At 44.0% G+C, this 26,576-nt stretch overlaps 1 protein-coding gene across 8 annotated transcripts in view; it reads left to right on the top strand.

Annotated features, from left to right (window-relative positions):
- The window catches only part of MYO3B (myosin IIIB), a 427,394-nt gene that overhangs the window by 307,249 nt on the left and 93,569 nt on the right, over window positions 1-26,576 (top strand). For all 8 annotated transcript variants that reach the window (XR_012072650.1, XM_072961115.1, XM_072961116.1 and 5 more), the window contains 5 exons: window positions 3,437-3,548; window positions 4,574-4,736; window positions 6,074-6,154; window positions 17,915-18,016; window positions 21,937-22,039. Coding sequence is in view for 7 of the 8 variants with exons in the window: in XM_072961115.1 (XP_072817216.1) it covers window positions 3,437-3,548; window positions 4,574-4,736; window positions 6,074-6,154; window positions 17,915-18,016; window positions 21,937-22,039 (561 nt within the window). In the remaining variant the exon portion in view is untranslated. The remainder of the gene's footprint in view (window positions 1-3,436; window positions 3,549-4,573; window positions 4,737-6,073; window positions 6,155-17,914; window positions 18,017-21,936; window positions 22,040-26,576) is intronic.

A 26,576-nucleotide genomic window follows, 5' to 3' on the forward strand; every position in this document is an offset into this window, starting at 1 on the left:
GACTTAGTGACTTGCTTCTAATGAATAGAAGAATATAGAAGAAGTGATGATATGTCACTTCCAAGCCTTGGTCATAAAAGGCATTGCGGATTCCTTCTTGCTCTCTCTCTGGGTTCCCTTGTTCTGAAGGAAGCCATCTTCTGTGTTATGAAGATACTCAGTCCTCTGGAGAGGCCCATGTGGCAAGGAACTAAGAGGCATCCTACCAATATCCAGAAAGGAACTCAAGCTTTCTACCATTAGCCTTGGGGATGCACCATCTTGAAAACAGATCCTCCAGCCCTAGTCAGGCTTTTAGGTGTTGGCCTTCAGCCCTGGCTGACACCTAGACTGTAACCTCATGAAAGATCCTGAGCCAGAATTGCGCAGATAACGCCTCCTAAATTGCTGACCCTCTGACTCTGAGATGATAAATGTCTACTTTTTAAACCATTAAAGTTTGGAGTAATTTGTTATGTAGCAATAGAAAACTAATATATCCTAGGATCTTACCAACCCTTCCAGTTCATGATTCTACCATTTGATTCCAGGAGGATGTGTCTCTAGCTGCCTATTGTTTTTACTAGTACTTTACAAATTGCTTTGCCTGTTATATTTAAAAGCTCTTCCTTGAAATGCTTACATTCCATAAAACAAAACATTTTGGGCAGAAAACTAAGTAACATTTTTGAATAGAGATATTTTCCAACTGGATATTTGTTATTTTTGTAGCTTATATGTTTTAATAAAATGAGACCTTGGGAAATTGATCACTTTCCATGGAGTTCTGAAGCAGGAAAGGGCTCCTAGGTCCTCAGAGAGCCGACAGGAGATATGTGGACCCCTTGACATTGTATGCAATGTGTTGTGTTAAGAGCATTTTCTTGAGAAAGAGTATGTATGTACAGCTTTTACCAGATTTTCATAGTCTTGCCCTGCCTCCAAAAAAAAAAAAAAAGGTTAAGAACCATTTATCTGGTTTCCGTTGCCACCTGTGGGAATTCAGGTATAGAGAGGTAAGTGACTTACCCACGGTTAGAGACAGAGATCGTCTCACTCTTAACACGGTGCTCAGACTCCAATCTGAGAAATGAATTCTACCTCCAAGAGACAGCTCAGGGCAGAACTGGTCTTTGCAATGCTCTCAAGTGCCCAGACCCTCAAGACAAACCTTTACATGTATTATTTTGCTATTGTATATCTCTTGCTTATTTAGCTCATCAAGCTGCTTTTAGAAGGGAGTGGAATCCCCCAAAGAGCTCTCCTTGCTGGCAGACCTTTTATCTTGGTTCCTTTCAATTTTGCCCTTATATTGAAACACATAGAAACTCAGCCAAAGTGCTTTTTTTTTTTTTAAACCATGGTATCTGTTAGAATCCAAAATTACTTTGTGGAGGAAACACATTACACTTACCTGACCTGATTACTGTAGACATATCACTTACATGTTTCCTTAATATTTTTTAAAACCTTCACATCTTTGCAGTACTGTTACCCATATCTTTCTGAACAAAGCCAGATTTGAATGTTTTTTTTAAAACCTTCACATCTTTGCAGTACTGTTACCCATATCTTTCTGAACAAAGCCAGATTTGAATGTTACCATCATAATAAATTAATAAGAGATTTGGGTTGAAGGATCAAAAGATTAGAGTTAATTTCTAATATTTATGTTAGTTCAAGATACAGCCTGCCTATTTAGAAATTAGAAATTGCTAAGAACCATCCATCAGTGCCCGAAAAACAAATATAAATCGTTGATTGGAGAGCTAGAACATATCCTGCACAGTGCTGGTCATTCATGAGGTTCTCTTTAAATACTTCATTGCAAGTAGTACTGAGCAGTCATCCTGAGAAAGCCTGGCTGCTAAGGGAGCGCATGTAGTAAGCAGCCAGGCCTAAAGGAAAGAGAGTAGGAAATCTGACTTTTACACTTAAGGCTATCTTTACTTCAGCTTTCCGAAGACATTCACTTCATGTAGATTTGCCATTTATTCCCACCATCCCCATGCACTCCAGGACACAATCGTTTTGCTTTGGCCAAAGCCAAATCCAAGAAGCCATGACGGAAACCACAGTCCTAGAGAACCTGGGGCTGAAGAATCTGTGCTGATGCCACAAACTGCCCAGACCTAAGCCTGACCCCTGGCTGTCCCTCCTCCCACTTAGCTCCAGAAGATATCTGCTGTGAGCAGGTTCCTGGGTTGGCCACATGGCCTAGTGTGGCACTGGCCACCAATCAGGGGTTCTGAGAGAGCACTGCTAACTTCTCCTCAAAGGTGGCAACAGAGACTCAGAGCCTTGGAAACATTCCCAGGATCTCTGGATGCAAATGTTTTCAGCAAATTCAGCATTATATCCTAACTTGTAAAACAAATCTTGTAGCACAAAGATAAAGTTCAGTGACTCAAGTGCTAATCGGGTACATTTATTTTTCCATAAACAGAAAGACATGGGGATATTTGGCAGGAGGAAGGACATATTTTATATTTTGGTGATTTTCTTAAAAGTGAAAAGAGCTCTATATTTTAAAGTAATTCCAAAATAACAGATCAGCCTTGTTTGAGGAATGGCAGGAAAATCCTCTGACAAGGAAATTCAGTTTATTTTTAAACTTCCAGGGGGTTTAATTTAATTATAGATGGTAGCAAAGAGCAGAGATCCTTGAAAGTTTTTAAAAGAAAAACTGAAGTTTCTCTAAAAGGATAATATATTCAGCATCATGTACATATATATGGATATACACAGACACATATATGTATGTATGTGTGTGTGTATATATATATATGGGGGGCGGGGGTTGGAGAAAGAAAGAGAATAAGGAAGAAAGAAAAGGAGAGAAAAATCCTTTTTGTGGTGTTCTTTGTATCTACCCAGAAACTCTCATCTGGAAGTACGGAAGTTCATTAAAATGAGTAATTTGGGATGACAAATGTGGTTTTGGTGATTGTCTCAAGGAAAACAGCTCTTCACCTTGAGACAGACATGTAGTTTAGCAGACAAAATCAGTGGTGTCAGGCTGTGATCTTTTTTGCTATCTACACATTGCTTCTGGTGGGATTTTCAAAGCAGAGTCAAAATTTATACAATGAGGTTACAAATTATTTTTATGATAGTAATACTAACATTGAAAATGACTTTCACTAGGAGAGCTGTCTAAATTTCAGTTTCTGAAAGGATTAGATACTTTGATTTTGCATGCAAAAGATGCCAAGTATGCACTGAATATGAATTATAAAGCAATATTAAAAGAAAATACACATAGCAGAAAATATGAAAGTAGGTAAGAGCCAATAAACGTGAATTGTATATCTTCCACTACCTACTACGCGATTATTGATGCTCAAGAAATACTTGCTTTAAAAAAATCAAGGCATGTGAATGGGCCCAGAGCAATTTGACTATACTGAATCAAATGGTGACTAAAAATGCTTTGTTTCCCTCTTTTATTTTGTAGGTATTATTACTTGGCTTTCAGGACACATCAGACACTTCTTGCTAGCAAAGAGAGCTGTGTTGCTATCTTGGAAAAATCCAGATTAGATCACTGGCTGCTGGGGAAAACAAAGGTAGTTCTTTCTTTGTTGTTTAGATTGTCACCATGATGCTCTACTGTGTACCTTTGTCTCTTACCAATGATATGAATGGCTCTGTAAGTTGTGTAGCTTAGCAGACAAGACCCTAACCTAACAGTGATCTTTGCTGTTCTTAGCTCAGGAGTCCTGGAACCTCAGGGACCAAAGGAGGAGAGTTTGCCTCCTGTTCTGCATGTAGTTGGAGAACCATTTAGCATTTCTAGCATGAGATCCAGCACCGCAGGCAAATATACAAGTCATATTAGTGACAAGAATGAGTATTTTTAGTTTTGTCCATTTTTCTTCGGACTCATGTTATTTACTGAACACTCTGATTAGTAGTCTCATCATGTCTAACTTTTCATTTGGGAAACATCACATCCTGGTGGAAACCCAGGTTTTTATGGTCTGTTTGGGGGAGGTCAATAGGTTTGTTTGTTTGTTTGTTTGTTTGTTTGTTTGTTTGTTTGATGGAGGTACTGGGAATAGAACCCAGGACCTCATGCATGCATGCACTCTACCGCTGAGCTATACCTTCTCCCTGTCCGTTCTGAATTGCTCTATAAAGCCAGTCTTAGCCTGAGTGTGATGACAACACTGCCCCTCCTTGGTGGAAGTTAGATCACTGTGTCACCCAGGTCCCACTCTCTCCAAAGTTCTGTCAGCTGTGGGTCAGTTTTTCTGGTTGGGACCTCCATCAGAGCTGTGGGGAAAGAGAGCAGAGATCAAACTGAGAAAATGGAACTTGTGGCAGAAATGAGGCTGGCCAGGAGAACATGTGGGATCTCCTAAAACCCTGTGAACCTCATCGTCTGTTTATATCAATAGTCACACTTTGGCTCGACCTTAGAAGAGGAATTGTATTTGCTTCCAAGAAGTCAGTAATGTTAGCATAAATCAAGTCACTGTAAACTTTATTTTGATGATGCTTTTAATATTTATATTAAGAATATGTTGGAGCAGAGTGAATTTCTGTTTGGGAGCCCATATGTAATGCTAAAACTCACATCTCATTTCAGGTTTTTCTCAAGTATTACCATGTTGAGCAGTTAAATTTGCTACTGCGGGAAGTCATAGGCAGAGTGGTTGTGCTGCAGGCGTATGCCAAGGGATGGCTTGGAGCCAGGAGATACAAAAAAGTCAGAGAGAAGAGAGAGAAGGGGGCCGTTGCCATCCAGTCAGGTAAATGATCCTGAATCATGGCATTTCGTTCAGTTCTAGAGGCCACTCACTCATTGCTTTTCTCAGTGGTTTCTTCTCCTCCCTCCCTCCCTTTCTTCCCTCTTCTTTCCCTTATTCCTTGCTTCAGCAAATATTTACTGAGTACCTCCTGCAGGCCAGGCCTTGCGCTAGGTGCTGGGGATCTAGCTGAGAGCACGACCACCACGGTTCTTGACCTGCGGATAAGCAAACAAGTCATCCCTACCCACTATGATGAGTGGCAAGACGGAGACGGTGTGCAGTGGGTGGATGGATGTAAAACCTGAATCATCCAGACATGTGCCCCAGCTCCCAGATAGCTGACATAATGTGCACTTCACGTCCGTTACCGGGTTTTCAAGATCAGAATGATGACTGCCACATCCAGGCTTTTCTAGCCCAGACAGAGCTTGTCAGCCAAAGGAACCAGTCAATCACGAGGCTCTGTTAGGCACCCAGCCCAGTCAGTGCCTCTTTGCATCCATGTGTGCGTCACTTGTGTTACAAACGGCATTGGCCCTCCGGTGCTATCGTGTGGTTGTGAAAGCCCCTGATCTCAAACATAGCAAGTGATTTCCTCTGTGTTCTTATAACCCAGAATCATAATGTCCACTCCAGACTTCATGACCTCACTCAGTGACGTGGAAAGCCATGGGATGCTCCCCGGGGGAGCAAACTGGAGAGATGGTCACGCTCCTGGTGGGAGGCTCAGTGCCCCGGTTCCCTCTTTGAGGGACTCAACATGCTCTCCCTGCCCCCGGGGTTCCCTCTCTTTCTCTTCTTCTGTCCATCCCTTTACCTTTCCTTTCCGTTTCCATCAAACCCGTTCCTCTCCCCATGCACAATTCTGCACATAGTTCCTTCTCACCACACACAACTGTGATGCTACTAATAATTATTCTTTATTTTTCTCTCCTTTGACTTTCATGTTTACACCTTCCTCCCCATAAAAAATATGGACTGGGTCGGGCTGTTCAGTCCTCTCCCACTCCCAAGTCCTGAAGACAGAGCTCCTTCCATGGATGGGGAGTGACAGGGACCCACCTCCCCTGGATAGGGGTCACAAGTGATTCATAAGTGGGATCCAGATTGTTCTGAACAAAAATACCTCCTTCTCAGAGCATCTTGGAAGCCAAGCTGAGAGTACAGAGAGGCCTCTCTTCGCCACCATCGCTCACGTATCTCGGCTTATTTTGTTCAATGAGGAAGCAGGAGGGAGGAGGAGAGGGGTAATAGATTGGAGGGAGAACAGCTTCTATCAATTCTCTGGCACGTTCTGAAATTAATGTCATTCCTTGCACATGGTTTTATATTTTTAGCCTGGAGAGGATATGATGCTCGGAGGAAATTTAAGAAAATAAGCAACAGAAGGAATGAGTCTGCTGCTCATATTCAAGCAGGTAATTAAAACATCATTTTCATAGCATCCACTTGGAAGTATTCTGTGATTAAGTTCATATGAGTTTTGAAAAGTGGAAAGGTTAATAATTCAGGAGCACTTGGAATAGGAGTCAAGAGTTCTAGTCGGGGATTCTAGTGCTTACTCTGATGCACCCCCCGCCGGTGATGATGATGGCACTAACCCTTAGTGAGCGCTGGCCATTGCCAAACCTGGCTAAAGATGCTCCGAATCAGTACTCTTATGTTCCTAATTTTATAGATGGGGAGACGGAAGCACAGAGAAATGAAGTGGCTTGCCCATGATCACACAGCTAGTCAGTGGCAGAGCCAGCGTTTGGTCACAGGCAGTTTGGATGGAGTCAACTTTGCATACCGCCCACTGAACCAATCCCTTTCCCTCTTGGAGTCACATGCCCCTCGTCTATGAACAAGAACAGTGGCTCAAAAGGTCTGAAAGGGGTCTTCCAACCTTGGAATTCTCTGATTATATTCCAAAATAGTTCAGGGACCTTCTTGGCAAACCGAGTTTCCTGCACTCAGGCCTGCACATGGCTGAGGTGAGCATACGTGGCTCAGCATGGGCTGCCTGCGAGCTCGGGTTCCCAGCCCCCAGGTCATGCTGCTCTTCTGCGTTCGGCAGTAATCACAGTAACTGCCAGGCTGGGTTCCCTCTCTCATCTGAAACTGCACGTGCCGAATTGAAGCTCTGGAAGAAACAGGCCCCGGAGCACACCAGGAGCACTGAGAGCACGAGAAATTGGAGACAGAATTAGAGACAAGTGGCCAGTCCAGTGGACTCAGCAGCAGGGAGAGGGGTAGGGTTTCAGATACTCCTGCGCTTGAAGCAACTTTTAAATAAAACAGCTGCAACCTTTTCGAGAAGGTCCCTGCCCAGAACCTGGCTCCAGGGATAGTCTTCAGAACTCTCTGGCTCTGTAGAGGCCTGATGTCTTCATTCAAAACCAAAATACTGGGGAGGAAAGGGTACCATTTAAATCCAAATGTGTAACGTTGAACACCATCCCCTGGGAATTCTAAGCTCTACAGCTTCAAAGCATCAGGACAAGGACTGCAATTCTAGTTGCAGCTTAAGAAAGATAACTCACAGGGCATTTTTTTTTCTGTACTTGTCCACTACCCAACACACACACACGTGCACAATCCCCCTGTTAAGAGAGGATACTGGACTGATCTTGCAGTTTGGCCCAAAGCCCAACATACATTTTCAGATATAAACTTTAAGCTTGTATATTGTTGATCCACTGATCATAAGGTATGTAGGACCATAAATCAAATATTCCCTCTCTGAAAATCATCTTTAGAGGGCTTCCTTTTTGCACTCAGTTATTGCCAAGTGAACACTGCATAAGAACAGGCAAGTGGACTTCATCATCATATCAGGGCAGTCAGGACTGCATCTTTTCAGTGCAGCACCAATGGGACAGGTACGGTGGAAAGATGATTTTGTTTCATGGGACTGGAGAGAACACATTTCTTTAAGGAGCTTCCTCTTTTTTAGCTTTGCAAGCATCCCCCTCTGTAGCCTGGCAGCCAGCATTCCTGCTTAGGGAACTTCCATTAACTGCAGGGGCCAGGGCGGCAGGAAGTCATTGAGGATGGTGCTGATGCCACCTCCCTCGCCCTCTTGTCAGGAGAACATGGCAGCCACAGCAAAAGCAGGAGGAGTCTCTTTGCCCTTCAGCCAACACCAGGGACAGGAACTGAGGTGTGGGTTTTGTTAGTAGTAAAGATACTCGGATAGGATAACAACATTTGCAATTTTATGGGCAGCCTACTTTTGAGAACATTTTCCTTATCTTTAGGTGTGAAGGCAAGGTATGTTTATCAAAAAAGCAAAGCAACTCACTCCAACTTCTCTGTTTTGGGGTGTGTGCTTCCCAAAGCAAAATCCTCTCATTACGGCTCCTCTTCGTGCTACAAGGACGTGTGGAGTAGATAAGCCCCAGACATAGGGTTCCCTTACTTTTGAAGGCTGCACAAAGTGGCTTAGGGACGTTGTCACGGCGCAACCATTTCTGGTGGTTTTCTAAAGTTTTTCTTTAATTTATCATTTTTTTCAACAAATCATTTCATTTGAAATTTAGAGCCTGTGTGACGTGTTTGTTTATATTTCAGGATTTGGCCTATAGTCTTTTTTTTTTTTAAATCGTATTGCTAAGCTATGTTATATAGTTCTAAAAGAGCAGCCCCTGAAATTTAGGAAGCATTTGGCCTACATGTTGCTGCAGAGCAGCGCATATTGAAATTTGTTTTCCTTTCATCTCCTTCCCAATAAAAGCAGCCGCGCGGCTTATCCCTTTAGCTTCCTCAGAACTTCCTTTCAGAATTCCCGATCTATTACTGCACATTCACATACCAGAAACAAGATGCCTTTTCATGCTGTCAACCTTTTTCATCTGAAATGTAAATTAATTCTTGCTGGTATGCCTTGACAGAGATCAAAGTCAGGGTATTAACCTTCCCGAGCTTTCTCCAGGAATCTGTCCACAGGATCGGGCTGCCGCTGTTAGGAGGCCGGTGTCCCAGTTACAGGGCCCTCCTCCAGGCAGTCCTCAGCCTAGGAGCCACCATCCCAAAGGCCCAGAGCCCTTGTGAACATGACCTCATCATTACTTTCAACTAGGTGAGGGATGAGCTGACTACCTTGGGAGAGATGAGCCTGCTCATCTTAATTGTGGGCCCTTCGCTCAGATTCCGGGAGCTTGTTTAAGTGGTTCTGACAGCCAGTGATCTCGGTGTGAGAGAGGGAGGGACAGGGCTCCAGATTGGAAACCTCTCCCCTTGCTCAGTGGGTCTTTTTCTGCCTGCCAGTCTTTGAGGTAGGCCACATTTGCATTTTCAAAATAAACAGATGCCTTTCAAATACATGAGCTGGTGGTCTAGAGATCTCTGTGGGCCCGAACAGTTCACCAGCCAGGCAAGCAAAGCTAGAAAAGAAAACAAACGGGGAAACATGCCAGGCACACGCGCACACACTTCCCGTGCGCGCACCATTGCACCGCCAAGAAAGGGCCTTCATGAGACGTGGGGTCACACGGAGAGCCAGCGAGGATCTGAGCAGAAGTGCAGTTTATCAGTTTCTTTTGGGGGGGAAGAGGGCGGGGAACAACTTTGAATGTCACCTTGGTGAGATGTTTCACTGCTTTTGTTATTGGTTAATGCTGATAATAGGCTCTTGCCATAGGAAAACCCTCCTTTAAACACCAGAGAATTTAAAATATGTACTTTTTCAATGAGAAAAATAAAATTGCACACATATTGGTGCTCTGATAGACGGGGTATTCTAAGTAAAAACTAACAATTGTATGTCATTTCATTACTAACTGTCACTTTTTAAAATGAATTCTTAAGTTTAGGAAAGTGAATATAACTAGATTTCATCAACTAGAAATGCATACATTCCTCAATAAATACTACCAAGACAAGTTGCAATGAAGTTTTTTTTAAAGATCTGCAATGTCTCATTCTTTGAGTTTTTTAAAGCATAGTTTTTTTTAAGATTGCCCTCTAACTCACGATCTGTTTTTTAAGGGAGATCCAAATGCTAGCCTCTCCGTTTCACAGAGGAAAGGCCCCGAGTAGGTGGCGGTGGAGCCCTAGGGGCTGGGAATGGAACTTTAGTGTCTCCCAGGAGGAGCTGTTCCTGCAGCCCCGTCCTCCCCTCTCCCCCAGCCCCCAGGAGCAGGAAGAGCCCGTCGGTCGCTTTACAGCACTTTCCGGCTGATTGCTTCAGTGCTGTGGCGGCTGTAGTTTTCTCTTCCCCTCCGTCCTCTGATCAGCTTCCTACTTAATGCCCTCCTTGGCCCTCCAGGAGATAACAGCACTAAAAACCACAGCCCTTTCTCCTTCTGATGCCCTTCGGGGCGCATGCTTCTTGTAGCCGCAGCCTCAGCCCGGCCAAGACTGAGAGGACGTTGTAAACCGGCTGTGGCTGGAACCCCTGGGCGCATCACATGAGGCCAGCTGATGGGAGCGGTTTTAAATGCTGCTCCCGAGAGGAAAGCAAGCATCGCATCCGGACAGGCTCTACCTCTCCTCTGGGTTAATTTATAGAAGCCTGACCCAACACATGACGGAACTGAGTTTTTAGTGCTGAGAACTGCCTGTAAACTTTTAAACCTCGCTCAGAGTAAGGCTTTCTCTCATCTTTTCTAACTTTAAACGGCTGGTTCATTTATCATTGTTGGTGGGTTGGCAATGACTAGGTGGTTGCAATAATTTCCTGAAACTAGATTTCCAGAAATATCCGTAGGTGCACAGGATAACTATTTTAAAGTAGGAAATTTCTTTTCTCTCCTTCACTTATTCAGCTACCTACTTTATGCTAGAGCTGCTACCATGGTGAACAATGGCATTTAATGTGGGGCTGCAGATTTTCCACATTCAATTCGGAAGCCTAAAAAAAGTACTCTCCCTCGAATGGATGCTGTTTGTGTAAATCAGGTGCTCTAGATTGTCAGCACTCAGTGGAAGGGAGTTCTATAAAACTCCAGTGCAACACAGAGTCAGAATCATTATAAAATATCGCTGGGGATATATTATCCTCATTGGTCTATTCTTCTTGAAGATAAAAATGATCACACTAGATATTTTACATCCTCACATGGCTGTGCATAAGCAGATTGTTGACCACAAGCCAAACAGTAGAGGAAGGTCAAGTGAATGTACCATTGAGGGGAAAGAGAAGAAGCTTCAAAGCCAGTGTGGACTTGAGGTCCTCTTGTGCCTGATATACTGACCTGGCATGGAAATGTGCTTAAGATGAAACTTTGGTGCAGCAGTTGGCACCCCAAGACTCAAGATTAAATTTCAGAGGAAGCCCATGAATAGAATCTGTTCAGTATTGAATCAATTTCTCCATTATGAACCTCACATAGAGCTCCAGAATCTGACTACAAAAAGGCAATGCCCAAAATGGTATGTTTACCACCTCACCACTGAGTGAGGCAACATTATTATGATCAGTTATAATTGATCAGTAATGGTATCCACAATACACTTGAGATGCCTTTATGTCTTTAAATTATTTTTTTCATATAGAATCATAAAATATAGTATCACATTTTATAGCCTTTACTAGTTACTGGGCTCTGTCCATATAATGGTAAAGAAATATTTAGGGGGAAAATTAACTGTGTTATGGCAAGAGTTATCAGGCTTTTGTTTCCTCAAAAGTTTGTGTAGAAAGACAGAATTTGTTTTCTCCCTAAACAGATGACACAAGCACAGAGAGTTTAAATAAATTGTCTCCCCTTATGTGTTATGTGAGCTTAATGATTGGTATCGGAGTCTTCTGAGTCTTCACCCAGTGCTCTTTCTTGTAGACTGTCTTCTATGATTGGTTTCCATCTTGGATATGGCACAAGGGCATAGGGTACAGTCAAAGCTTTGGGGAGACTCTTATATACTATCCTAAGCATGTGGACTTTGGAATCAAAACTGTTGACTTTAAATCCTGGCTATACCACCACTTGTCATATGGTTTGGGGAAAATTAACTTCCGAGCCTTAGTTTCCTTAGCTATAAATGGGACTCCTTAAGGTCTAATTCACAGGACTGTTGTGAAGATGATAGCAGATAATGTACACAAAGTATCCTGCATGGTACCCTGCCCATGGCAGATATTCAGTAAATGTCAGTTTCCTCTGTCAGTTTCCTACTCTTCCTACGTATGAGCTTAACAGAGGAAAAAAAAAATCAGCCTGTGAAATACTCTTCTATAATTAGCATAATAATATTGTAACTTCAAAAAGATGCAGCTATTTCTTTCACTTTTGGAGGAAAAAAATAGTACCTGTCAAATTTCAAATACAGTTACAATAAAACCTTTATAAAAGAGAGAATTTTCCAAATCTTAACTTATGTCTCGCTTATCCAACAGGGAAAAATTAAAATACAACAAAAGCACATAAAAGATTTCAGGTAGTTTTGTTTTGGTTTGGTTTTTGTGAAGAGCTACACTCCATCATGTTGAGAACTTGATTCGTTTGTGCAGATACTTTTTTTTTTTTTGAGTAATGGTAGATTTATTCAGAGATACATATTCCATAGACAGAATGCAGGTTGTTTCAGAAGGCAAGAGAAAGGCCATGAGGTGTGGGGGTTGGGTGCTCAGTTTAAAGTAAAAAGTAGATACACATTCCATAGGCAGAGTGCAGGCCGTCTCACTCAGAAGGGAGAGCAACCACGAGGTGTCTGTGCAGATACATTTTTTTCAGTGACCTCAAAATTGTTAAGACTTAGGTGGTGTGCCACTGACATCGTTTTTCCCATCATGTGTTGGAGGCCCTTCTGCAGCTTGTTCTGTGAATTAGCAAGTCCCCTTGTCACCTCCTTCCAGCAGTCAGAAAGTTGCTCCCTGCTGGTGTGGAAAGCAAGTTGCCTTTCAGATGACTGCAGAATTGGAAGATGTCGGTGAGCTGATCATGGTTAACCCACAGTGACGGCTGATTGGCAGCATAACAGCTGAGGGACAGCCATTTGGCCAGGAGTTCAAACCCCAACACGAAGAGCCATAGCAGGACCCTGGCTTGATTTGCTGAGGCCGTTAAGTCTGAGTCACCAAGTACAGAGGCAGAGGTGGAGGTGACAGCTGGTAGCCATTCTCATCAATAAAGTCGTGATGGTTGAGATGTGCAAGCAACCAGAGCCTGCTAATTTCAGGGACTTTGAGCCAAGTGCTTAGTGTCAAAACCAGCTACCGTCAGCGATGCAAACAGTCATGAAGGGTCCCTCGTCAACAGCCAGGCTCTCCCCACCAGACTCTCTTCCTAGTGGGTTAGAAGCCATTGGATCCTGCTTTCCAGGAACAATCCAGCTTGAGGAGGAGGCCTTGTTCTTTTATTTTTCAAAATTCTGATAACTTTTTAAAAGTCAGATTTGTTGAGGTACAATTTACATACAATAAAACTCAGTTTGATAAAACTGAATTGAACGTATAGAGTCAAGTAACCCCTTCCACAGTCAAGAAAAAGAACATTTCCAAAGAGTTCTCTAGTGCCCCTTGTCATCCGTTCCTTCCCCACACCCTCCTTCTGGTGACCACTGATGGGTTTCCTGTCCCTATAATTTTACATTTTCCACAGTGTCGCGTAAATGGAGTCACATAGTATGTAGACTTGGGAGTCTGACTTCTTTCGCTTCGCATAATGCTTTCGCGGTTCATCAGTGTTGTTACATTTATCAGTAGTTTCTTCTTTTTCGTTGCTATGCAGACTTCTGGTCTGTGGATGTACCGCAATTCTGTACATTTGCCAGCTAAATGACTCATGTTTCCAGTTCCTATGAATATGAATAAAACTGCTATAAATGTTCAGAACTTTATCTTTTTAAGAAAAATTTAGAGGAAAATAAATAACTTTGCTTTATAGGAAGCCAGGATGATCCTAGAAGTAGTTGTTTCTTTCTTGATTAGCCAACAGAAATGCTTATTTTCATAGCATACTTTTTGCACAGTAGTGTGCATTTCATACAGAGGACTTCCACTAACCTTATTCCTGTAATTATCGCAGTAATCCTGAGAAGTAGGTTAGGAATTTTATCCCATTTTACAGACTGTGGCTAAGAAACAGCCCTTCAGTTCAGACTGCCTAACTCCTGATCCGCTGTCCTTGCCTCAAGACATATTCTGAACATCCTGTCTATGCAAAACCCTCTGCTGGCAGCTTTTGTGATGGTCACAAAAACAACATAAAAATACTGGATTCTTTTCCCTTTCAGAGGGAACAGTCTGATGCTCCACATCATATATCATCAAGGAAATGCAAATTAAAACATTGAGATACCATTACACACCTATTAGGACGGCCAAAATCTGGAACAGTGACAGAACCAAATGCTGGTGAGAATGTGGAACAGTAGGAACTCTCATTCATTGCTGGTGGGGATGCAAAGTGGTGCAGCCACTTCGGAAGAGAGTGTGGTGGTTTCTTATAAAACTGAGCATTCTCTTACTACCCTGTGATCCAGTAATCGCTCTCCTTAGTATTTACTGAAAGTAATTGAAAACTTGTGTCCACACAAAAACCTGCACGGGGTGTTTAAGGCAGCTTTATTCATAAGTGCCCAAACCTGGAAGCAACCAAGATGTCCTTCTGTAGGTGAATGGACAAACTGTGGCATATCCACAGAATGGAATATTCTTTTCAGTGTTAAAAAGAAATGAGTTATCAAGCCACAAAAGACTTGAAGGAACCTTACTTGCATATTACTAAGTGAAAGAAGCCAGTCTGAACAGGATACATACTGTACGATCCCAACTGTATGACATTCTGGAAAAGGCAAAACAATGGTCACAGTAAAAAGATCAATAATTGTCAGGGAGCGGGGGCCTGCTGGGAGGGATGAACAGGCAGAGCACAGAGGAATTTTAGGGCAGTGCAAAAACTCTACATGGTACCATAATGATGGATTCATGTCATTGTACATTTGTTCAAACTCAGAATCTACACCACCAAGAGTGAACTGTGATATAAACTACAGACTTTGGGTAATTATGGGTAATTGGGATGTATCAGTGTAGCTTCATCAGTTGTAACAAATGCACAGATGATGGGAGATGGTGATAATGGGGAGGCTATGTATGTGGAGGGTGTTTGGGAAATCTACCTTCCCCTCAATTTTGCTGTGAACCTAAAACTGCTCTAAAAATAGACTTTTTCACAAGAGGGGATAGTCTCAGATGGAACCAGGACCAAAAAACCTACTACAGGCTGGAAAGGAGTACTGAGCGAGGGCCAAATGACACAGCTAACAAGATACAAATGATCTATGAAGCTCCCCCTGCCTTTTTGGAAGCTGGCAAGGCATAAATTTTAAGCAGTAAATGCAGCCTGAGGCGGCTGGGAGTCAGGAAAGAAGAGAGTAACAGTCCCTAGATGCCTGAAGTTAAGGGGATTTCTCAGTGATGCTCCAGGACAGGCAGGAGTCTGAGCTATGGGGTGAGAGGACACCTCCCTCCTTAGCTCCCACGTTACAGAGAGCAATTAACCAGGCAAGATTTTCTTTGAACTCTGTCAAAGTTTGACTGGGATAATGACGAATTAAGTAGTGGAGAATCAAAGAGGAAAATGCTCTCATGGTCCTAAAATTACTAGCTCTGTTTTATGTGGTGGAGATGGAGGCCAGGGATTCTGGTATAGCTGTAAGGGGAAAAAGTGTGTCAATGAGATTCTGTCCTTTAAGAAAAGAATTCGACTTTGTGTTGCTCTTGGTGGCGTTTGCTTGCTGGACCTCCCACAAGTTGGCCTCTTTAAACTCTGATAAGATGGCTGCTGACCAGCTGTCATTCCAGCTAGAAACCACACCAGTTTCTCATGCAATCGGCCAGCAGTGGTTAGAAGGGGAGGCTGGCTTTTGAGCCTCATCTGTATGTGCCCTCTCTGCTAGGTACAGTGGGCACACTTTGCCAGCTCCATTGTGAGGGCAGGAAAGCTTACCTAGATCACCAACCAGGGAATCTACCCAGACGATGCTGGGGTCTGTCCTCTGGGTGGGTCATCACACAGCAGGCCAGGCCAGCGCCCCCCGGCAGTGGCTGATCTGTGGGAACCTTAAAGGCCTAGGCCTGTGAGTGAAATAAAGTCTGAATTTTTATTTCTATTGATAAAGGAAAAGATGAGAGGCGGGAGTTAATGATTTCTAAATATTTAAATAAATGGGCTGCCCCCTGTAATATTTAGGAATTCAGACTTTAGGACAAAACTGCTTGGGTTGGTCTCCTGGCTCTGCTAATCTGAGCTGTGTGTAACTCTCTTGGGAAAATCATTTAACCTCCCTGTGCCTCAATTTCCTCAGCTGTAAAATGGGAATGATTGTGGTCTCTATCTTTTAGAGTTCCTATGAGAATTAAATGAGTTAATTTTTGTAATGGGCTTAGAACAATGCATGGAACATAATAATTCATACGTTTGTGTTTGTTAAATACAAATAATGGCTATTTCCCTAGCTCCTGTTCCTAGTTTTTCTCCACCTGCCACTCCCATCCCCATCCTGCCAGCCAGTTCAAGCTGAATACACACACTTGATCTTTTTCTCCTATTTCTTTTATTTAAATCTTTATATCTGTCAGCTCCTTCTCCTCATATTAGTTTCCTAAGGCTACAAATTACCACAAACTTTGTAGCTTAAAACAACAAACTTATTCTCTCGCAGTTCAGGACTCGAAAAGTCCAAGATCAAGGTGTCAGCCAGGTTGATTTCCACTGGAGGCTTTGAGGGAGCATCCTTCCCACACCCCTCTCCCAGGTCCTGGTGGATCCCAGCAATCGTTGGCATCCCATGGCTTGTAGGCCCATCACCTCGCTCTCAGCTTCTGTTGTCACATGCATTCTCTGTCTCTCTGTGTCTTCACATGGTCTTCTTATAGGTTACTAATAATTGGATTTAAGACCCACTTTAATCCAGTTGGACCTCATTTTAAGCTAATTGTATCTGCATAGACCCTATTTCCAAGTCAGGTCACATTCTGACTTCCCAGGTGGACATCCCTATTTATTCTAACTCTCTGTGTCAAAGTATAAGCTCTGTGGGGGTAGGGACTGTGCCTCCGTACATGCGGTCTGAGGCAGCTGCCATTACATAACATGGAAATGTCTGCTGGGCCCCCTTAAAGGAATGAAGGGACATGGTACCACCAGGCTGGGTGTGGAAGGGCAGTCCTTGAGGAAGGAGAGCCATCCAGAAGGAGGGAGGGGACAGGAGGAAAAACACACATCTGAGGAAATAAAAAAGGAGAAAGGCCAAAGATCTCAAATATTCTAATATGGTATTGCCAGCAGAATTAGAAACTGCCCAAGTCAGGAGGAGGTGCAGAATGAGAGAGAACAGGCTCTAGATCCCAGGTCAGGGAGAAGGGAGACGGCACAGAGTTAGGGCTGATGCCTCAGGGCAGAGCCTGAACAACATTTCCTCTGTGGAGAGGAGGGGGCCCCTGCCAGGATGGTTTCTTCTAAGGCCAAGGGATCCAATTGGAAAGAACCTGGCCTCTCCAGATACTTGGGGCAGTCTGAGATGTTAGAACATCTTCAACCCATCCTGAGTTTGAGGGTCACAGAGCATGGAAGATGAGAACCTCCCTTCTGCACTTTTCCACCCAAGTTGTCAGCTGTTTTGGTAGAGAAGCAGTTAAGTGTTTATCAACATGAAGTAAGCTGATTGGACCATGAAAAGCTGCAATTGCGACATTCCTCAACAAAGAACAATGTGCAGCCTGCCTTTTCCATGATGGCGTTGACCCACAGTGACAGTGGACAAGATTGCAAGATGAAACGGAGGGAGAGGCCTGCCGGGAGGCAGAGGTGTGGAGAGAAGGAGGAAGGAGGCCTTATCCCTCTTTTTGGCTTCTCTGGCTGGAGAACTGAAAGGCAGTAGGAAAGCCATCCAGTTGTCAAACCAGGAGCCCTGCCTTGTGCACTCATGACCTCCATTGCCACCCAGCTCCCTGTTGGACTAATGCAATCAGTGAGACAGGGAGGTTACCCAAATTACCCAACATCACCGAGCTAGTAGGGAGCCCAGCCAAGACAGTTATTAATTCTCCTGTTGCCTATAATAATATCCTTTCACAACCATACCCTATTAAATCTTCAAAACAAGCACCAAATCCATGGGTGAGATTCATCACCTCAGAGCCTCAAACCATAAGCAAGTTCCCTAGTCATACTATTCAGCCACTTTGGTAGTTCATCCAGATGTAGGAGCACAACCTTGAGAAAATCTTTTTTTGTTTCATTCCACAGGGCGCCCTTCAGACCAGAACCGTGACCTGCATCCCGCTGTCACAGCAGGCACCAGAGGAACCGTCCAGGTTCAGGATGGCCGTGAGCCTGGCAACCACAAAGGTGGGGTCATTGGAGGTTTAAAATGGGTGTCTTGTAATTGTGGATACTCCAGAGAAGGCTCCAGAGCTGGAAATGGTCACCTGATATGGACCTCTGTCTAGCACTCTTTTTTTTTTTTCCTACACATGACAGCTGATTAAATTCAGGGGCAGCCTTGTGGGGGATCCTGCAAGGTGAGTTCACAGAAGGGGAGAGAGTAGACCAAGATAAGCTGTCCACTGAGGGAACTGGTCTAGTCACAGCTCTCCTTACCAGCTGCCTCCCTTCACCCACCCTCTTGGGGCAGACGCTGCCATGTTTCTACCTGATTTACTTTAAGTCCTTATGAAAGTTTAGCCTCTCAGAAAGGCCTTCCAGTGACCCTGACCTTGTACATATTGAGAACATTCATGGGGGGAAGGGGCACTGTGGACAGGAAATGAAAACTTGGGTATCTGGTCTAAGCCTTTCATTAGTTAACATCATTGTAAAATGAGAGAATGGGACTGAATTGGTGGTTTTTAAACATTAAAAAAAAATTAGAGTTCTTCCTTTTTTTCAGTTTGAAGATCCTGGATTTCTGCTTGAAGCAGAAGCTACAAGTTTTAAAATATGACCTTGAACGCTAATGCTAGCATTTTATGAAAAGTGAGGATGAGTAGCCCTGGATTTTCGGCAGAGTTTGTAGCTACAGTCTCCTCAGCAGGCCCAGCAGTGGGGCTCTGGGCGCTTCCAGCTCCTTTGGAATCTGCTGCCCAGCCTGGGTTTCAAGAAATTACACAACTGGAGCTTTACGTGGGGCAAGGAGGTCAGGGAATAGGGAAAAAAGAGGAGAGGGGGGGCCCAAGGAGCAGTGGTGTTTCTTGAACTTGAGGAGACTTGGGGATGGAGGCAGACACTTCATTCTCAAAAGAAGGATGTCTAACTATAACTGACATACAATCTAGACCCCTCCCCCCAGCAGAAGTCAGAAATAGAAGGTCTTCCTGTTGTAAACTGCACACAGGTATGCTCAGTTTGCCCAGACACAGGTAAAACAACAACAACAACAAAACATTGAACCTGAATGTTTTTGGATGGGATGTATATTCTCTGGTTCACCCCAGACCCCACCACTCCCCACCCTCTGCCCAACACCGCACGCATTTGTGTTATCTGAGTGGCCCCAGAGGCATCTGAGTTCCCAGCACCTGCTGGGTTATTTTCTTTTTCTTTCTCCTGATAGTCAAATGTTTTTTCATCTTGTTTCAAAATGATCTAGTGAAGAATTGGATCAATTTTACTGGGAAATATGAATGCCTCTAGAGCTCAGCTGACTTTGGAAGGATTCAACTCCTCCAGAGATGTCCTTCCCAGGGTTTCTTTATCTCACGAAACCAGAAGGAACCCTCAGGGAAGCTTCCCTGAAGATAGGAGACCCATGTCTTCAGAAGCCTCTGTTATCACACCTGCGCGTACCTCGGGTCTGGTATTTTGTGGACATTTGTGCTATTGAGGCTCACCGTTTTGACTTTTGAGCCATGTCACAGGTCTAATTCCTTTAATTTGATCTATTCACTTAGAAGGAGTCACCCTAATTTACTCTTCCATTTTTCTCCATATCTCCAATCTCTTGTTTAACAATTACCATGCCAGAGAGATGCCAGGTGATTCCAGCTGTCACCAGGACATAGTTAAAAATATCTGACAGTTTTGGATTTTGCTTTGAACTCTGTGGTTTGATAACCTCCTTATTTTTTATTCATTAAAAAATTTTTTTTCAATTGAGGTATAACTGACCTACATTATATTTATTTCAGGTGTACAACATAATGATTACTTCCTTCTTATTTAAGTTTCTTTCTTTAGTCTGACTCAAATTCTCATCCCTGCTCTTCTGGCAAAGCTGGGGGATGGAAGAGCAGACTTTATGTGAGCTTTAATAAGAATGTTCTGTAAGTTTCTGTTTGGTTTTTATACTTCAAATAACTCTCAAAAATCAATACTTTGATGACTGAAGTGCAAGTGAATAAGAAACATAGGATAAGTTTTCCCTTTAATTACATAAACAGAAATTCTATAGGTTTTTATTGGAAACCCAGACAAAGTAACTGGGGGCATTTACTAAGCCTCACATGAAGTGTTGCCACCTTCTCTCTTCCTGGTGGTGGACACAGCTTTTTCCTCTCTGAATTGCTGTTAAACTGCTACTGCTCCTTTTTTAACTAAGGATCTCAAAATAGGTGCAGACAACAGCAATCTCAGTGTCCCACATGGGCAACACTGGGCTTTGATCAGTGAGTGGTAGCTCTTGGTGCCGCTGAATTGGGCCAGAGAACAAGGTTAAAAATGATTTTCCTTCTTAATAAGGAAACAGATACTTGCGTCCCTGAAGTGGGCATCTCTTTTTTCTTTTTATGCCAGTTCTTGCTTTTATGTTGCTTATCACAGTATTACAAGTGAGCTTGGGCCAAACGGTGTTTTAGAATCCCCAGGAGCAGGGAAGCCTACCTGGTCCTCTAACTGGAGGAGTTCATCCACCAAGAGAAGGCAGGGAGGGGAGTGGAAGGAATCATCTAGTGAAATTTTTCTTTCTATTTTTCTTGATTTCTGCTTCTTCCTCCCCCTTCTTTTAATATTGTTGTTTGGTCATAATGTTTGTGTGTGAGTGATAATAAAAACATAATAATGTTCTATTAAAATTTTTCTCTTTAGCCATTTGGTGTTTATAACAATAATAACAACAACAACAACAGACGGTCTTAGCTACCACTGACAGCTCAAAGGATTACATTTCTTCTACAGAGGACATAAATATCTCTAAAGAAACAAACCAATAATAGAGATCAAAGCATAGTCTTCCCAGAATAGACAAGGCAAAAACAATTGATGGCCAGATTTTTTCCTATACTCTTATCTTTGTTATATGTTTCATCATTATAACATCAACCTTTTATATTTTATTCATCTTCCACAATATGTCACAATTGACAGACTTATAGATTATCTTCATTGGTTGTATTTTGGTTTGGCTGTTTCTAGATGATCTAAAATAAGGATAGCAAAGAGGTGCAGAGTCTCTCTCCTACCCAGATGGACTGATGGTGACTCTGGATCTATGGTTTTCAGCCCTGGCCACACCTTAAAATTATTCAGGGAGCTTTTTAAAAAACGAGGCCAACCCGACCCCAGGTCAATTTCAGAATCTCTGGGGCTGGGCTAAGAAATATTTAAAATCATCCTGAGTGGTTCTTCTGTACAGCCAGGATTAAGAATTGTTGCTCTGGGGAAATGTCTCCCAAACACCAGCATGGATCCTGGGTACCTCAAAGAGTTGTCAAAAACACAGGCTGCCAGTCTCCACCCGTGGGCTTTCTGATTCTCTTAGGTCAGAGGCAGGGCCCAAGAATTTACATTTCTAACAAGTTTCTAGGTGATGTTGATGCTTCATGTGCTGTGTTCTCAAGAAGCTGTGATGATGTGGGGTCCACACTTTGAGAACCACTGATGTAAAGCCTTGTGCTAGAAAGGAACTTGGAGCCAAATTAAAGTCCAGCAGAAGAGGGCCGTGGTTAATTACTCATGGCTGCTGTGGTCACAGAAAGGAGGAATCGTATTTGTCACCCATCCCACTCTTGAGAACCTCATCAGTAAACTGTCCTCAATCACTGTGTAGAACTGAGTTGCTCCTGGAATGATTCCCTGTTTACATCAATCCTACTCACATTGTGACAGTGTTTCTTGACCTTCTGTCCTCATCAGTAGGCAGCCCTGCCCAGCTGAGCCGGGACTGGGAACTGGTCTCCTGGCTCTGTCCAGCACAGCCACACACGAACAGCATGAGCACAGGGAGAGGGGTGCTGCGGAGAGGGGAGGTGGGTCTCTGAGATGGAACCCTGCCTGTTTCTGAATCTATCCTTAGATCTCTAAGTACTTGTTTGTTTGTGTGTTTGTTTTGTCAGTTCTGAGGGGCTCTATAGACCATAAAAGCAGTCCACAAGCAGAATCCAACAATCGCCATGCAGAGACTTCAAGCTACTCTCCTGCTATTACTGAGAAAAACTGGTGAGTTTTATCTGTAAGATTTCCCAGTCTTAAACTCAAGAGCTTCATTCCAATGGACAATGAAACAGAGTATTTCTTATGCTGTGTTACCCAGGTGAGTTGGAAAGAGTGGAGCCAAAAAATGTTGCGCATCAGATTCTCCCACGTAAGGGGTCCTTATTCTGTCGGCAAAAGTCTTCATTCTATAGGGCAACCTGAACACAACCCTCTTTTGTTAGTTCTCCTCATGGTGAAACCTGTATTTGGCCTCATTTGGTTAAAGCAGTGCTTCTCAACTAGGGGTAATTTTGCTCCTCTCCCTCCTCCCCTTGGGGACATTTCTGATTGTCACAACTTTTGCAAGGGGGGTTTGTGCTAAGGGCATCTAATGGATAGAGGCCAAGGTTTCTGCTACATGTTCTACAAGGCACAGGACAGCCCCCCCCCACCAAAGACTTGGCCAGCCTAAAATGACAATAGTCCTGAGGTTAAAAAACAGAGGGCTTAAGCTAATGCAAAAAAAGGAGTATCATTTCCTGTTTACCCACAAGTTTTAGTTAATTATAATTCAAAATGAGTTAGAGCAGAGCTTGCCCAGGGCCATCGTGCACTGTTGTCAGTGTACATCTGAGGTGCTGAAGTCTGCAGAGGACAACAACCCCAGCTAAAGGTAGGCTCAGGTCACTTAAGTCAGCTCAGGCCAGGCCGTGGAACCAGCACTGGACACTGGGGGAACTCACAGGCTTCCCGTCCTTCAGGAGAGCCTTCATAACCTACCTCCTCTCAGGAAAGGTTTCCAGGCCCCAGCCTGGAATGTCACCAGGAGGAGGACAGACTACAGGAAGGAGTGGACCATGGCAAAGGGAGGGTCTGACTAGAATGAAGCCTGCCTTTCTTATTCTCCCCACATTGACTGTGGCGACTCATTAAAAGTTTACACCAGGATTTGGAGAAGTAAACAGGCCATTAGAAACTTTGTGCCTGGAAGAAGAGGTGGTCTTGATTTGTAACTTTAAAAAATAATTCTGAATTTTTTGAGACATCTTACTAATATTTTTGAAACTTGACAAATTCTCAGTACTTCTCTAGTGGTCTCAAATTATTTGAGCTACTTTTAAAGTAGACTAAAGTCTTCTCTTGGTATCTGTGGATATTGGTCCTGGAGCCTCCATGGATACCAAAACTCAGAGATACTCAAATCCTTCATACAAAATGTCCTGGTACAACCTGCCCTCCATATCTGTGGGTTTGCATCTGCACATTCAACTAACCTTGAATTTGCGTGAAACCCACAGATCCAGATGGCAGATTGTACTTTCCCAAATAGTCAGAATAGCTCGTTTACAGGTACTTGGCAAAATGTTACAGGCCTGCTATCTTATATTAGAATTAACAAAGTTTAGAATTTCTGTTGCAGCAGAAAGACCACTAAACTTTGCAAGTGGAAGACTTGGGTTCTGGTCCTAATGCTAGCATTTTCCAGCCCTTTAATCTTCGACAAATTACTGAACCAGTTCGGTAAATGGCTTCAGCCCCAGCCTGACTCGCGTCAACCTCAGATGCTGACTGACTTCACTCAGAAGGTCAGGACAGTCGCTGCGAGCAACTTCTACTACCCTGCCCTCCACCTTGGAGTCACTCCTTGTCTTTAGCTGGCCTTTCTTCCTTTGCTCCCATCTCGGAAGACCACAGTTCTCTTCCTGGCCCTCTCCTCTGTGGTGTCCTGCCCCCCAGGCCCTGCAGCTGTCGGGTAGCCCGCCCTCTGCTTTCACCTCTTTCTCTTTCTGCTGCCTCACTCCCTTTTGCTTAGATCTCTCCCCCTTCTGACAGGCTTCATTCTAGTCAGACCCTCCCTTTGCCATGGTCCACTCCTTCCTGTAGTCTATCCTCCTCCTGGTGACATGGGTGCTGGGGCCTGGAAACCCTACCTGAGAGGAGGTAGGTTATGAAGGCTCCCCTGAAGCACGGGAAGCCTGTGAGTTCCCCCAGTGTGCAGTGCTGGCTCCACAGCCTGGCCTGAGCTGACTTAAGTGACCTGAGCCTGCCTTTAGCTGGGGTTGTTGTCCTCTGCAGACTTGAGCATCTCAGCATGTCAACAGTGTCCCCACTTATGGGCATAAGGTGGCTGAAGCAGTGTGCTAAGTATCACTTCTTTGCATGGCATTGTCCAAAGCAGGAAGGGGAAGCAGTGAATAGAAAGGGAGCTCTCCTCAGGAGTCTCTCTCTGTTTGACAGGCAGGAAACCTTTCCCAGAAGTCCCCAGGACACTCCCCTCACATCTCATCAGCCAGAATTTACAGAGGTGGCCCCACAGGGGAGCTGCAAGGGAGGCTGGGGAAGTGAGCTCGGGCATTTTCAGCTTCTGCAGGAGAAAGTGGGCAAAGAATAAAGGGTTTGGGGAAGCAACCAATAAAGTGTTCCAGAAGAGTCCAGAAGGGAAAGTGAAGGGAGCAGATAGGTACTGGGGAAAGATGAAGGGAAGGCAAAATCAGAGGGAAGAGTTCGTAAGGACCCCCAGACGTGAAAAGAAATATTGCAAGAATCAGAACGACAGGGGCTTGTGGGGTTATCATTTTCATTCACCCGACGTTTATGGAGATGCCAAGTCTTTTCCCACAACCTCATGTAATTCTCACACCAGTCTTTTGGGTGGTATTCCTGATAAATAAATTGAACCTGGGGAAGGCTAATCAGGTAGCTTACAAATGCTGGACCAGAGACCAGTGCTGGGTTAGAGGCATCAGATTTACCTACTCCTGACCCAGACAGCTAGCATGGGGGTCACCCAGTGTCACAGAGAATAAATGCAGGTCTGAGGTTTGCATCCGGATCTGTCTCCAACAATAATAACAACAACTAATATTTGATATTCATTAACAACTTGGTGGGCACTGTGCTAAATCTTTCACATGCACAATTCTTTTTAACCCTCATAATGACCCATGGGAGAGGTACATATTTTACAGTTTCTGGCATTTAGAGAGCACAGGAAACTTGTCATTGTTACCTAGTCAGTAAAGTGACAGAGTCAAGATTTAAACATGGGCCTTCTAACTCCAGAGCCCATGCTTTTAACCAATACATTCTGCTGCCTCTCTAGGTTCAGTTATTGACCAGAGTTCTTGGTCTCCTTAATAGAAACTGATAAGAGGCCAGATGAGAAACTCTGGCAAGGCTTTATGGGCACTGGGACTCGTGCTGCAGCAGGAGGGAGCGAAAACAAGTAACAGGTTCCCTTGCTCGCTTGCCAAGGGGGAGGTAATCTGATCCCTTAAATGGGGTGAGGGTAGGAGCGGGTCCAGGGGTCTGGCTGGAGGGGTTGTTTAGGTGGTCTGCCCCCCTACCCGCCTGATGGTGCTGTGTGCAGGGATCATGCACACTACCCTACTTTTGCTCAGACACCGTAGAAGTGACAGTCAGGTTTTTGGGTTTTTTTGTATCTTGGTCACAATTTGCCCCAACTGTGCATACGCACAGTTATTTTTAGTCCCTTATAGTTTCTTTGTATTCTGTTGCTTGAGAAGACATTTGTCCTAGCGCAAGCACTGTAGCCCAGGGTCCGAGGTCACAGGTAGGTCACAGGTCTCAAGTCCCAGCCTGTCTCAGTTCCAGGCTCCAAATGCCTCGCCCAAGGCTTTTTGTACTCTGTCTTCTCTGTAACTGTCGTTGCAGCAAACCTTAAACACATCCAGCTAAGGAACAAACTTTGATAGTCATAAAACTCTCACCCTGTGATTGGTGGAAAAAAATTCCAGCACGGAAAGCCTCTGGCTTCTTGGGAAGGGTGTTCCCACCCATGCACAGTGGGGTGTGGTTAACTTGGCTGGCCAGAAGGAAACCTCATGTTGCAAGTGGAGGTCATTGGTTGGCCTGGCACTTCTCTGCCCCATTCCCTACATGAGCCTGCAACTCTGTACAGTGAATGACAGGATGGAAGTAGTCTTTTATGTCACGGCGCTTTATTCCCATGATGGTAATCCTCCATTTTAATGCTGACAAGTACAATAGTGAGGATTATGCCCCTTAATTTAATTTGGCCTGCATATGGCAAAGCTCTCACAAGGCTTTTATTTGACATTCTTTAGCACAGCTAGCCTGTTGTCGTGTAAAAAGAAGCGCCTATGAGGGAGGCAGGAGATTGATAATGCTGGTGCAGATGTTTTTACGCGGCAGCTGGTAACACACCCCCAGAGAAGCTGCTTCGTCGTGGGCCACTTCAGTGAGGATTCAGACTCGAAGAGATGGGAGGCTTCATGACTCAGGCAGTTTGAGGGGAGCTGGCACCTCACAAGAGGGGAAAAGGAGCATGTATTTCTCCCATGTGTCATCCTGGCGGTCCCAGGGCTTAGAGCCAATTGGGCTGACCTCAGAATTGATGAGCCAGAGAAACAGCCTCCCCATCAGAGCCGACTATGAGCCAGATTTTCCTGTGAGCTGTGAGGTACAGATTGCCATGTATCTTGACAGACTGCTTGGGGGGTCGTTATAGAAATACGGGGCAGTGCTAAGGAGATTAAACAAAACCAAACTTTTCTTTTTGTATCAGTATAGAAAGGGG

The sequence above is a fragment of the Vicugna pacos genome, chromosome 5, assembly GCF_048564905.1.
Source record: "Vicugna pacos chromosome 5, VicPac4, whole genome shotgun sequence".
In the NCBI taxonomy this organism is placed as follows: Eukaryota; Metazoa; Chordata; class Mammalia; order Artiodactyla; family Camelidae; genus Vicugna; species Vicugna pacos.